This window comes from Peromyscus eremicus, chromosome 3 (assembly GCF_949786415.1).
Source record: "Peromyscus eremicus chromosome 3, PerEre_H2_v1, whole genome shotgun sequence".
NCBI classification, from domain to species: Eukaryota; Metazoa; Chordata; class Mammalia; order Rodentia; family Cricetidae; genus Peromyscus; species Peromyscus eremicus.
This window is the reverse complement of record NC_081418.1, coordinates 13,044,325-13,058,095: the sequence shown is the minus strand read 5'-3', so window position 1 is coordinate 13,058,095 and position 13,771 is coordinate 13,044,325. Positions and strand designations below refer to the sequence as shown.

Sequence of the window (13,771 nt, the reverse complement as noted above, 5' to 3'; positions counted from 1 at the left end):
TCATTCTCTATCTTGCTGACTCTGGAGTAGGGTTTCCCATCTAAGGAAAGTGGCTGGGAAGAGTTAGTCTGGTTGGTCTGTTCCTTAAGGACTCTCTGTTATTGCCGGCCTCCCCGGGTCACACAGGGGAGAGACTTAAACACTCCTTTACATGGGGATGGAAATGACCTGCTGAATGGAACATCTCAGGCATTTGGGCTATCTGCAGTCCTACTGATGCCAAGAGTATTAGAAAGAGAAAGGGCATCCAATGGCCATATTACTGCCCTTCTCTGCATAATGATGATACCACAGTAGACTGGGAAGTATGAATATTAGTTGCATGACTGAAACCACTATGGAGCTTCAAAGTTCTTCAAAACAGGAATTAAAAAAAAGAAGTAATCACTGTGCTTTAATCGCTCCCTTGAGTCTGTTCTGTCTACCTCAGCGAATGAAGTCACACTAACTTAGATGGAATGATCTGTAACGCCAATATTGGTGAATCTGCTGATACATATGTCTTGAAACCAATCATCAACACTAAAGTCTGTTAATCCCAAAAACAATTCCAAGAATGCTTAAACATGGGAGATAAGACACTCAGACTAGAACATTACAGCTATTGTATTTCTAAAATCACTCTGCAAGTTAAGCAACACATTTTCATCCAGTTTCATATGTGGATGATTACAAGCAAGAGCCACCATCTCTCTCAAAAGGCACGTGATAATGATTTTAATTTTCAATAACTTCAGGTAAAAATAATGCATGAGGAAAGGCAGGCAAGGAGACAGCTAGCCACTTGTGAATTCAGGGCTTACATAACTATCTAAACTACAAAGCATATTTACATGAGGCACCTTTCATTCAAAGCTATAAACTCTTCTTGTAGTCAAAATAAACCTTATATTACATTAGCCTTTTATATACTCAATACCAGAAAACATTCAGTGCACGTTTAACGTGATCTTGTTCAAAAGTCACTTCATTCCATCTGTCGCCCGTCTGTCCTTCCATCATTACCTTAAGCTATGTGGAGACATTGCTCAACTCATCCATGCTTGTCTGAGACTGTTTTATGGAGTCATCAGCAAACTCTATCCTTTCCTGTCACGATAAACGCTGTTTTCACTGTATAATTTTGTCTTATTAAATTGGTTTTCTAACGTCTTCAAAGTGTTTCAGCGGAGTGGACCATTACAAAAGACATAAGCTGAGTTTGCCACTGCCTTCTAATCTGGCCCTTCAGTGTGGGCACTTAAGACAATTCTACACAGAGATGAAACAGATGGTGTCCCTGGACACTTGGGGAAGAAATCAAATGCAGAGTACATTTTTGAGGTCTTGTCTGATGATTCCATTCCTCACATAAAACAGCAAGGAAAAGTGGGAAGCAGGGGGAGAAGTATATTCCACAGCAGACCATATGATTGAGCCTATCAATTTCACATCTCACTAGAGTGGCTTTCTTTTTGAGTGATAAAACTGCATTAGAACAGCTTTTAATTTTTTCATTTTAAATGACAAGATTTCACAGAGAATACTCATTTTTTAATAGATCAAAATGTATAGGGCTCAAAACCCCTGGCTCCTTCCCTTGAAGGCTAACGGTTCCCTCTGCCGTCACTGCCTCTATGTAGCCTTAGATGCTCTTCATCTTTCATGCCCTGCTGAGTCTTCTATCCGCCATCTTGTTCAAAGTCAGCCAGAATGACCAGTGATGATAAATGCATTAAAGTTGTGAAAACAGGTCACTCCTTTCACAGATAAGAATGGCTGAAAGGCTTCTGTTAAGGAACCCAAATTTCAGGCCAGAAAGGGCTCAGGTATTGGCCAGGTGAAGCTACCCACTCAGTGATCTGTGTCTTTGGTGCATCCGACCAATCTCAGCAAGACACTTTGTGGAGGGGAGGGCACTCCTCGGCCTCCAGGTAAGATCAGCTGATGTGCCCTGGTACTGAGTGGCTACTGTGACAGGAACCATGTGTCCTAGATGTGGAATAGACAGGCTGGCAGATTCCCAGAGAACCTGTCAGCTCCAGTGGGTCCTGAGGCTGCATGACGAGCATACATCTAGATCCCACCTTCGGCAAGATGCAGAGGCCAGACGTTTGTATGAGCATTTTGATCTCCTACTCAATAAAACCTCCTCCAGGTTGTACATGCTTTAAAGGGGATCACAGTTACAGAAAGATACTTTTACAGCATTGACCACTATATTTACGACATCATCCATTTACACTCCGAAGACCGCATGATGAAAGACAATGATAGAATTGTGACTGACTGTTTTTAGGCATTTGGCAAAATACACTTATGTGTAACAGTTACTTTTTAAATTTTAAAAATGTTTACATATGTACAGTTGTCCTTGTATGCTAATATAAATATGAAAAGTAAAAAAAAATAAAAATACATGTTTAAAGTTAGCATATGGGTATTGGCCTCTCAAAGCTGTACAGTCCTGCTACCTGCAGAAAAATCCTATATGCCTTAGCCCTGCATGCTAGTTTCTATTATGGGATGTTGTTTCCTTGTATATGGAAAACAATAAACAGAAGCTTCATGCATATGGCATTACTGTTTGCAATGAGGATGTGTTTCAGAATGCCCAGTTCTGAATCCACTTCTGTCCCTCAGGAAAACCTGCTACATTTGGGTCATGTGAGTTAATTTTATTGATATTCTACATATATCTGTCATGCAGATTATCCATGAACATACCAATAGCAGACCATAAATGGTTCCGTGTTGTAGTGTAACATTCTAGTAGTTCTTTTTACCGTTTGGTTAAACCTTAAGCCAATGACAAAAAGAAAATGGCATCCAGATATGACCCGTGGCTTCCTTGCCTCTGGTGTCTCAGAGCAGAGAGAGTTGCAGTGATTCTGGGTGGCTGGGTTTCTATAAAAGTTGAAGTAAACAGTTTCGATGTGGCACATGTAAACAGTTGTTCTTAAATGGATGTCTCCCATAGCTGCAAACAGAGGAAAGCCAAATCATACACGGTGATGGAAGAAAGCAGACATTCCGAGCTAAGAGAAAGGATTCTAACCAAACTTGAGTAGCTGTGGTGTGTGCTCTTGTCTAAAGGGATAAAAGAAACACACATATTTTTAGCATTCCCTTGTGTGTGTTGTGGGCCATGCATGTGAGTGTGTGTGCCCATGTAAGGGCAGGAGGCCAGACGAGGGCTTTGGGTCTCTACCTCTAGTACTCCCCATCTCATTTCCTTGAGACAGGGCATCTCACCGGCCAGGGAACTCCTGGAATCCACCTGTCTCTGGCCTCCAGTGCTGGTTCTGTAGGTACCTACATCAAACTCAGGTCTGCATGCCTCCACAGCAAATCCCTTGCTCACTAAGCCATCTCCCAGCTCCAACGTCAACCATTCTAACAATTGCTACCTTTTGATAAAAAACGAAAAGCCTCCCACATCCTCATTCATGTTACTTAAAATCTTGAATAAACATCATGTCTCTCAGATTAGAGAATTTTAAAATATTGTTTTTAAGCTGCCTATTTCCTTTATTTTCTCCAGTATACTGCCGGTTAGAATAGTGATTCTCAATCACAGCTTTGCAAACCTATCTGCAGAAAGGTGTGTGTGTGTGTGTGTGTGTGTGTGTGTGTGTGTGTGTGTGTGTACGCACATGTTCATGTGTGTGCACATAGGGGCGGTGCACACGCATACGCATGCCTGTGCATGTGGAGCTGAGAGGCCAATGTCAAGTGTCTTCATACATGATTCTCCACTTCATTTTTTGCGATGGAGTCTCTGAACTTGGGGCTCATGGGTTTGGCAAGTCTAGCAGGCCAGCAAGCTCCAGGCTTCCCCCTGCTTCTGCCTCTGCCTCTGCCTCCTCAGTACCGGGATTATAGGTATTTGACACCACACCTGGCCTTTTACATGAGCACTGGAGACTTGAACTGAAGTCATCATGCTTGCACAGCAAACACATTCCCAGCTGAGCCATCTCCTCAGTCCTGATATGCAAAATTTTAAAATCCACACCAATTAAATAAAAATCTCACTGGTGGGGTTTAGCTTTAAAATATTTTGGAGCTTTCCAGACAATTCCCATGCACAGCCAAGGCTACAAAGTTTGGCTCCGTCAGTACAAACACCATCCCCATGAACATTACTGTGGGCCCATGATGAGGCCATGAGCTTTCCCATCACTGACTCCTATAAGACTATTCCCTAGGAGCTGACATGTTAGAGTGGAAGGATGCGTGCCTCCCCATCCCTCCCTCTTCTTTGCTTCTACTATGAGTTCTTCAGAGTGGGTCTGGCCAGATCTGCTTTGTGCAGTAATTGCCTTCATGGACTGCAAACAACTTTGGTACGCTCAGACAGGCATCTCAGTTCACCAGACAAGGGGCTTAATTTTTAAAAGTCTGCCAATGAAATATATTGCCAGTCTATAGGACTCAGACAAATATTTTGTATAAGACAAAGAAAATATGATTAGAGTGGCTCAGCTTATGTTTACCTTCCATCCAAATCCCCATTTAACAGGATATATGAGCTATTTCACGGCATGTAAATTTGGGGGAAAGAAAAGGAGACACTATGATTAGTATTTCTTTCCTGTTTTGTTTTGTGAGACAGAGTGTCATGTAGCCCAGGTTGGCCTCAAACTCACTATGTATCTCAGGTTTGCCTTAGTCTCCTGACCTCCTTCTACCTGTCAAGGGCTTTAGTCAATGGCACCGTAGTTAAGTATATCTTTCCAGGTAGGTTACTTTAACATGCTCGCCCAAACCTTCCTGGAATTCTTGTTCTAACAGAAATTGTAGCATACTCCACAGGCACGGAAAAGCCACGTGAGCTCCCTACCTCAGGCCAGGTTTATGTATCTTTACTATTAGACAGATCTACACTGGAGCTGGAGAGATGGGGTAGTGGTTAAGAACACTTGCTGCTTTTTCCCTCCAGAGGACTCAGGTTCAATTCCCAGCACCCACATCACAGTTCACAACTGTCTATAACTCCAGTTCTAGTGGGCCCAACACATTCTTCTAACCTCTGGAGGTACCAGGAATACACATGATGCACACACATGCATGCAGGCAAAGCACTCATACACAGAAAATGAAAAAAAAAGTCTTACATGTTTTTTAAAAAGACACCTTTGTTATTATTTGGAACCCAAAGGGAACTTGTCTCAAACCTAAGGATCCTTTTAAGTAGAGAGGAAGTAATCAGTGTGCTATAGGGTATCCCAGGCAAAGAAAATAGGAATGCTTAGTTGGTGGTCTGGGATGGTAGACAGACAGAACTGTGGCCGTAATGAGCTTGCAGGGAAAGACAAAACAAAATAAAAATATTGAAGAAAACTAAAAGTCATGATTATCCCCAGGAGAAACAAATAAAAGACAACTATTTCATCTTCAGTAGCAACAGGCACAATTGCCCACACCTGTGTGGCTTTACCATCAGGCTTGCTGATGAAGTTGTCCACAACTCACCAAGACAGCTGAGACATCTACTCAGCAGGATTCTTCCACATGGTACAGGGCTGTCCCACATGGCATAGAACAAGTCAGACCTTCCATACCGCTGTCACAGCAGGAGAGTCCTCGACATTATACTGCTCAGCCCTTGGGAAGAGCATGGAACACCCATTTCTCCTGGGGAACTGTCATTTCCATGAATTCTCATGTGTTAGCATTTCTAATAGTCCACACTACGCCACGGTGACAGCTGAGAGAACACCCCCAGCTTGATGGAGCAAAACAATGGTGTAGACAATTTACGGAGAAAAGACATGAAGTGCTAGACTTCCAGCTCCGAGGAGAAGGGAAGGCCAACAGCACCTTGCTTATCACACAGCACATCACAAACAACTGGATTTCTATCAACAAAGCCTGAAAACTGAGCTCTGGGAATCTGAGTTTGTTGTGGAATATTCTTTTCCACTGTGTGAAGATGTGTCACTGTGATTGGTTTAATAAAAAAGCTAAATGGCCAATAGCTAGGCAGAAGGTATAGGCGGGACTTCTGGACAGAGAGCTCTGGGAAGAAGGTGGAGTTGTCAGCTAGACATGGAATGACCAGGGCATGATGGAGATAAGGTAATGAGCACGTGGAAGAATGTAGATTAAAAAATGTGGGTTAATTTAAGTTATAAGAGCTGGTTAGAAACAAGCCTAAGTTAAGGCTGAGCTTTCATAATTAATAAGTCTCCATGTCATTTTTTTTGTGAGCTGGTGGCCCAAAAAGAAAAGTCCATTTACATGAGTTATTCTTCAATTTCATCTTATATCATTTCCAGCATTGACATGCTGAAGGAGTTTTCACAATGAACAAAATGTCGTTTCTTATTTGTATAGACTTTGTGATTGCTGTATTTTTTTTTTGGTGTTTTTGTTTGTTTGTTTGTTTGATGGTGGTGGGTTTTTATTGTTGTTGTTATTTTACTGGCCCTGGGTTGATCAAGCCAAAGTATAAATGACCAACATTACCTTGAGCCCCATAATTTTGATTCAGGATCTGTGAGGCTGTAAGACACCTTCAGATACTAAAAATTCTCAGAACCCTGTGCTGGATAAATCTGTGGAGGCTGCAAAAGCTTCACCCTTTGACATAACTGGCCATGAGAGGTCTGGACATCAGTGATTATTCTTTCGGGTTCTGAGTTTCACTGAAACCTCTGAGGGCTGATCTGACTTTCCAAATTCTACTTTATACCAAACTTCACAGAATGAATGCACTGGCGGAATGTTGGGCAACAGGGTATACTGACTAAGATGTAAGAGGGATTTAATGTTTAAATAGAGTTTCTGGTAAATTATGTTTATATCATCAAAATGAATATCTCCATATTTGTTTTTGAATTTGGCTTTCTGGGGCCAGGAAAGATGGCTGAGTGGCTAAGAGTGTCCCATGGGAGGCAGCTCACAATTGCCTGCAAATCTAGCTCCGGGAGACCCAGTGATGCCCTCTTCTGGCCTCCATGGGACCCACACTCATATGCACATATCCTCACACACATGTTCACATAATTAAAAACAATAAATATAAACCTTGTTAAATTTTTGGATTTTTGGAGGCCATAAGTACAGCTCAGAATTAGAGCATTTTTTTTTTCTATCAAGGTAGCAAGGCACTGGGATTAAATCCTCCTTACCACAAAACTAAGTTGATTTAAAAAAAATAGAAAATTCTATTAAATTTTATAATACCCTTTGTAGTATTCTTTCAATATGACAGGTTTCTTCAAATATTTTTCCTTACATATAAATTCTACCCTTGGTACCAAGACACTAATGTGGTTTTCTGTCATAGGTTCCTGTTTCTCAACTCCTATTAAATTGTAAAAAGCCAGTGAGAGGCCTGAGCAATCAGACTGGACATAGAGAGAGAACTAATTCACTTCGTCTCTAGAATTCCAAGGCAGGGGTATTAAAAAAGATTTTTCAGAGCCTCATAAAGCAAAACACATCCTTTTTTTCAAACCTAGAGTCGAGTAAAACAATAATGAAAAATAAAGACGTAAGTATATAGTAATAGGCCAGGCGTGGTGGCACATGCCTTTAATCTCAGCACTTGGGAAGCAGAGGCAGGTGGCTCTCTGGGTTTGAGACCAGCCTGGTCTATGGAGTGAGTTCCAAAACAGCCAAGGCTATACTGAGAAACCTTGTTTAATATATATGTGTGTGTGTGTGTGTGTGTGTGTGTGTGTGTGTGTGTGTGTATTAACCAGGCATAATGGTGCATGCCTGTGACTCCAGCACTCAGAATGCTGAGATGAGGATTCTCACGAGTTTGAATACAGCTTGGTCTACACAACAAAATTCTATCTCAAAAAAGGGGGGGATATATATAAAAAGTAAGCTCAAAGATAATCAATAACAACCAAGTATAAAGCATGTGGGAATTTCTGTGTACCCTGGCACTCTGCCGGTTCACTGTCTTCTCCTCATCAGGAAGTGGAGGCATCGGATATGGGTATTTTCTGCTGGAGGCAATAGACCCAGTTGATGAAGAAGGAGACTTGGCAGGAGACAGGGTCCTGAGATGTCGAGAACATAAGAAATAAATATCATGTCATGCCTGGTATCACTTTTCAAATATCTAAAAAGCAGATTCAGAGCAAGCCCCCTGACATCTACCTTCACTAAGTGTCTACAGCAAAGCTTTCACTACTGGGGAGACAACTGTCATTGTGGAATGGAATGCTGTGATTTTGACTTCCTAATCCACAACAGCGATGGAATGTCTAACTGGTACTACACAGATCATTCTCTTAAACTACAAAGCCAGTAATGAAATTTCATTTACAATAAAAAAGGTAACATGGAAAAGGGGAAAATATTCTAAGAGCTCATAACAGTAAATTAAGTAAACAGCATATTGACATTCTACTTTATTTTACCCCTTAAAATGCTTCTCTAAGTATAATAATCTCAAAATAAAATCTTAAAGCATAAACCACGGATATATTCATTGGTTGCTAAGTCATACTCTACACAAAACTCATGCATTCAGAGGCCCGTGTGTTAGTTGTGAAGAACAAAGGAAAATACGAGGGTTTTAATATCAAATTAGTAGACATGCAAGCGGTAAGGAGTGCAGAGTTCCAGCCAAACAAGGTCTGATGAGAACATACAAAAATGCTCTACTTCCTCCCTAACTCAGCATTTCTGGAAGCAGCAGTCTTACACTGAAGTGGTTTGATGTTCCTATTACAACTGCAGTACTTGTGACTGCTGAGCACGCTGGGAGAGATACGTTTGCCCCTAGCTTATCTGTGAGAGTTCCCATGCAAAACCATTGAACTGGTTATGCCATGACATGGTAACTCAAGTCCTCCTCCACTGTGACTGGATCAGTTTGGTACTGCAGCCATCAAACACTGGACAGGGCGAGGCTCCCACGGCTTTTCTAAGATGCTGAATTCAATCTAACACTTGAAGATGCTTTTTCCTATATACTCTGAGATCTAGATAAACATTCTTAATTGATTTTAAAAATCAGGAGTGGCCCCACTCACTTTTAAACCTTATCTCCTAATGCTCCTTCTGTTTTTTAAAATTACTCAGGGTGGCTCCCTACCAGGAACCGCTGGAAGGCAGCCAGAAAGCTACTAGGCTTCTCTTATGCTGATGCTCTCCATACTGGGAAGGTGGAAGTAACTAAGAGTAATAGTATTTCAATGTCTCTTCAGTTCTACAAGAGCAACACACTGCTACATCTTGTGTGTGTGTGTGTGTGTGTGTGTGTGTGTGTGTGTGTCTGTGAAGATGTGCATGTGTATACAAGTACATGTGCACAGTGTATGCTGTGTATGTAGGGCAGAGGTCAACCTCTGGTATTGCTCTTCAGACATAATCTACCTTATCTTTTGAGGCTATGTCTCACAGGCCTAGGCTTAAGCTAGGTTGCCTGGCCATGAAACACCAGGGATTGGACTATGCCTATCTCCCCAGACCTGAGATTTCAAATACAGGGCACCATCCCTAACTTTTTTATGTGCGTTCTGGGGGTGGAACTCATATAACACAGAGAGTGTGCTACCAAAGAGCTCCTGATACATAAATTTAAATTTAAAATTAAATGGTTTTTTAAAGTAAATTAAAAACAAATAGGACCATGGTTGTTAGGAAACAGACTCAATATGTCTAAAACAAGTGTAAAATTTGCATGTAGATGCTTCTAAAAATGAACCTGGTTCAACTTTTTAGCCAAATCATTATGAGATTTAAAAGAATTCAAGTTTCGGAAAGGTAGTCAGATATACAACCAAATCTTATTTACTCTAAGGTCATGGAAGCTAAATTCTCATTTTTGTTTACTGCAGCGTGTGTGTGTGTGTGTGTGTGTGTGTGTGTGTGTTCATAGCATGAGCTGTTGGCTTATAATGCCATAGCCACATCAGCCTTAGCTTGGCCATGGGCTCAAATGACCAACACTGTACATTCAAAACCATTCCAATGCGAGGTGGCGAAGCACCTAGCCTCGCTCTGAAGTATCTTCACATGGGCACAAATAATAGTGAGTTAAAACAAAACAAAGCTGGAAGTGCTCTTCAGAACCCCACAAAAATGGCTCTGCATGACTTTTCACAGCAGAACTTGGGGAATTTATACTTTGGACCCTGAAGGGAAGAAGAGAAACCAAGCCAGACATTTTTAGTGGTGGAAAGACAGGAAACAGATTCTGGTGGGTGGATGGAAAAGCCCAGAGCAGAGATGAAAACAAAGGGAGAGAACAAGGCAGGGTCAGTTAGTTTTGGGAAAATAAACTGACGATCTGTCACAATTGCCGGAGGAAGGCCTTCAATTCTAATCTGGCTTCCATTTGGCCAAGTGTCAGCCAACCTCATTCACTTACTTATGGATTCTAAATATTAGCCATTTATCCTCATGACATTTTTAAGAACCATAATAATGACAGTGGGGCACCATAGGATTAGGTAACGAAGGTGTGCTTGTCTACCAGGGGACCATGATGCGTCTTGGGACTATAGCAGACTAACAGGGCTTCTTTTTAAAGACAGGCCTGCCAAACAAGGAGGAGGACGAAGAGCCACTCCTTATTCACTTGGGTTCACATGCTAATTTTACAGTAATCTGCTCCAGAAGGATTGAAGTGTCCTGGGTCAGGATGTAAGCTTCATACCCTCTAGCACCTTACAGCAACCACTGAGAAATGAGAGGGAACAGATTTGCGAGCCAGGGCATCAAGCTCTAGTTCTACTTCTGACATTCATGAGATGTGCTACTTTGGGTAACTCTTCGCATCCCGGTTTCCTCCATCCACAGAAAGGAGCCAAGAATGCCTACCTCTTGTGGTGTGAGAAACAGAGCAGGCATTTGACACCCTTAGTTTCTATAATTCTCTTGCAGAGTCAATGTGGTTTCCATAGATCATGGAAATGGACTTTTAAAAAATGCTGATGAAATGAGTAATCAATTGGATAGCACTCAAGAGCATGGACACTTTCCGGGGACGTGAAAGGCAGAGGTCACCACTGAGGGTGGCAATCAATGATTTTTCTCTGATTTCACCTGCACTTTTCCAGTGGCCTGAATACATTGGGAGCACAGTTAGGGCAATCACTGTCATATGGGAGCACAGCTGAAGCCCTCCTGCGGGTTTTGCAGTATGTCCTTGTAGCTCTGGGATACTACATTTTCATTGGCAAACCAGTTTGCTGCAGTCACTAATTCTCCACTACATGTTGGTAAGAATGTCACAACCCCACATGGTGTTTAAGAAGGTGACCTGTGTCCTCATCTGTGGGTTCTGTCAAGGGAGCTCAATATAGGGTTGGTGAAGTCCAGCCTAGGTGTGAACACACTTAGGCCTATGTGAGGGTTGGTTTGGATGAAGAGAGACAGAATGCTCTCTGTTGTGTCAGAATCATGGTGCTCAGAGCTGGGGCTTATCTTAATTATTCCCCACTGCCACTGAAATCCAGAGTTGATCTCCAAGTCTTACCAGCACAACTTTTATTAATCAAAAAAGACAGTGAAATCACAACCATCCATGAACTTTACCATTTAAATGAAAATGTAGATTTTTTTGTAATTAATTCCTAATGTGACTCTGTGCTGTAGGTACCAACATCTCTGATTAAAAGATGAGATAAAGGAACCCTCTCGAATTTCCCTCATAGCTTGGCTCGTGCAACCAGGGGTGCTGAAGCATTTCCCCATCCAAATGGAGCTCAGTCAGGCAGCTTCTGGGCAGACTCGGGGGTGGGGAACTGATTTTAAAAACTGGGGACTCTCTTGAGTTACATCAACTTCTCAGCTCACCCAGGGGAGGTGCATAGACTCTTCCGGGGTACCATTTCATAAATTACTACTATATAAATGCTGTCAATTTAGAAATAAAAGTCCTAACTTATGTAGGACCAAACTCATCCTGTTTTGGTTCCATGGATGGTACAAGTTACAATCTGCCCAAAAGCCTGATAAAGAGAAAGAAAGAAAAAAAATAGGACTGCAGGTGAGCCAAGACTCCAAATAACATCCAAAGCATCTTACCTGTCTTCTTGATGCTGGCCATCTTGGGAGCTACAGGTGAAGGTGGGATTGTTTGAATGTAAGTGTATGTGTAAATGCGGTTCAGTGTGGGGAAGTGTTGGGGAAGCAGAGGGCAGGGGAGGAGAGGAGCATGGGCTGTAAAAGCAGGATATATCTTCGTGAGCAGGCAGGGGTTATGCTTTCCCTTGGGGTATATGCAAAAGTTATGGATCAAATTAAAACGCAGGTAGGTCTAATCATTTTCTCAAACTATATATAACTAAACTGAATGGTACACTGGAAGAGAAAGTCCACCTTATATGGGTGCTGAGAGTTAAATATACGTGGCATATTTTCATATCCGTTCAGTGCTGACCCAAGTTATGGCAATAAGGAGCACGAAAACTCAAACGGTGCTCGAAAGGGGCAGTGACTGAGTCTCTATTTCCTCTTCGCATTAGCTTTCCACAAAGTAGTCAGATATGAAGTGGACATTTACCTCTAGGCAATCATTTACATTATAAAGAGTGGGGAGACGCCATCCAGAGGCTGCATGGGAGATTGTCTCTGATTTGTAACCCGCACTTCAGGGAACCGGGGAAACGGATTGCTTTAGAATGTAGAAGTTCTCACTGCTGGTCAAGTGCTTTCTATCTGCTTCCTGCTTTTGAAACATGGAGGTCCTCTACTGCTTTGTTAAAAATTTATAGACTACTCTTCTCAGCACAGCCCCAGTGCTAGCAAATGGCTCTACGGGACAAAGAAAGCTAAGCTCAGTGCTACCATAATAATATCTCACTGTTTTCCAGTTCCGTCAAATCATTGTTTCTGCTTGAAATAAAATTCCAGTTTCTTTGCATGTTTTTCTATGTACTATGCACTCTTAGATAATAAGCAGGAAAAATATATTATGAAACTCCTAGATTATGGAAATTAAATTGTTGAGGTTAATAGTGCTTCTTTATTAGTGGAAGGTATGTTTCATGCCCATAGAACACTACACAGCATAAAATGAAGAGGAAGCTACTAAAAAGCTCAAAGAGGTGACAGGGACATGCACTAAATGGCAACCCTTTCAAATGGCTTCATTTGAAACACTGAGAAAAGAACTCGACTGGCTCAGGAAGCCCAGTCACATCAAAAGGCAGAAAATGAACGCGCCCCTTTCCACCTACAGGAACTTGTATTAGGAGATACAAGAGAGAGCGAGCCAGTCACACTACAGAACGTGTATGGGCTGGGCGAGTGTGGAAGGAGGATAAGTTAATTTATCAAGTACCTACAGTACGGTCCTTCAGTGTTTCTATTCACATCTTCTACCCACATAGCTACATTACAGGCTCTTTTGAACCATGGGTTTAAATACCTGCGGGAAGCAATGGAGGGACAAAGAAAGCAGAACAAGATAGAAAATCTGAAAATACACAGCACAAGCTTAGCCATGATGTTTTCACCCTCCAAATGCAAGTGACTACGGCAAATAAACCAGGATGGACACCGGGCGACTGTGAGGCAGTCTACAGAATGGCGTGGAAATAATCTCAGCTACAAGGCACAAGGCATTCTACAATGTATTACATTTCTAGGAAAGCCTCTTCCAGTGGCTTCTCACTGTCAGTCAGAAACTCTCTTTTGATCATCAGTCTCATGAACCCACCTCAAAAGCAGCTTTTTTTCCCAAGCCACTTCGCAATTGGCTCCTTGGTTTTCAAATAATATTGGTGCTTTTTGAAAATATTCAGAGTGGCTGCAATTCCAATCTGGTATTTAGGCACATAAAACCTCAAGACAATTTAAAGGAGCCAAG

General features: G+C 41.9%; 1 protein-coding gene across 1 annotated transcript in view; it reads right to left on the bottom strand.

Annotated features, from left to right (window-relative positions):
- Window positions 1–2,787: 2,787 nt before the first annotated feature.
- Window positions 2,788–13,771, bottom strand: part of Adam22 (ADAM metallopeptidase domain 22) — a 222,125-nt gene continuing 211,141 nt past the window's right edge. The window contains exons 30-31 of the mRNA XM_059256452.1: window positions 7,880–8,003; window positions 2,788–2,959 (exon numbers count right to left, since the gene is read on the bottom strand). Coding sequence (XP_059112435.1) covers window positions 2,939–2,959; window positions 7,880–8,003 — 145 coding nt within the window. The 3' untranslated portion in view covers window positions 2,788–2,938. The remainder of the gene's footprint in view (window positions 2,960–7,879; window positions 8,004–13,771) is intronic.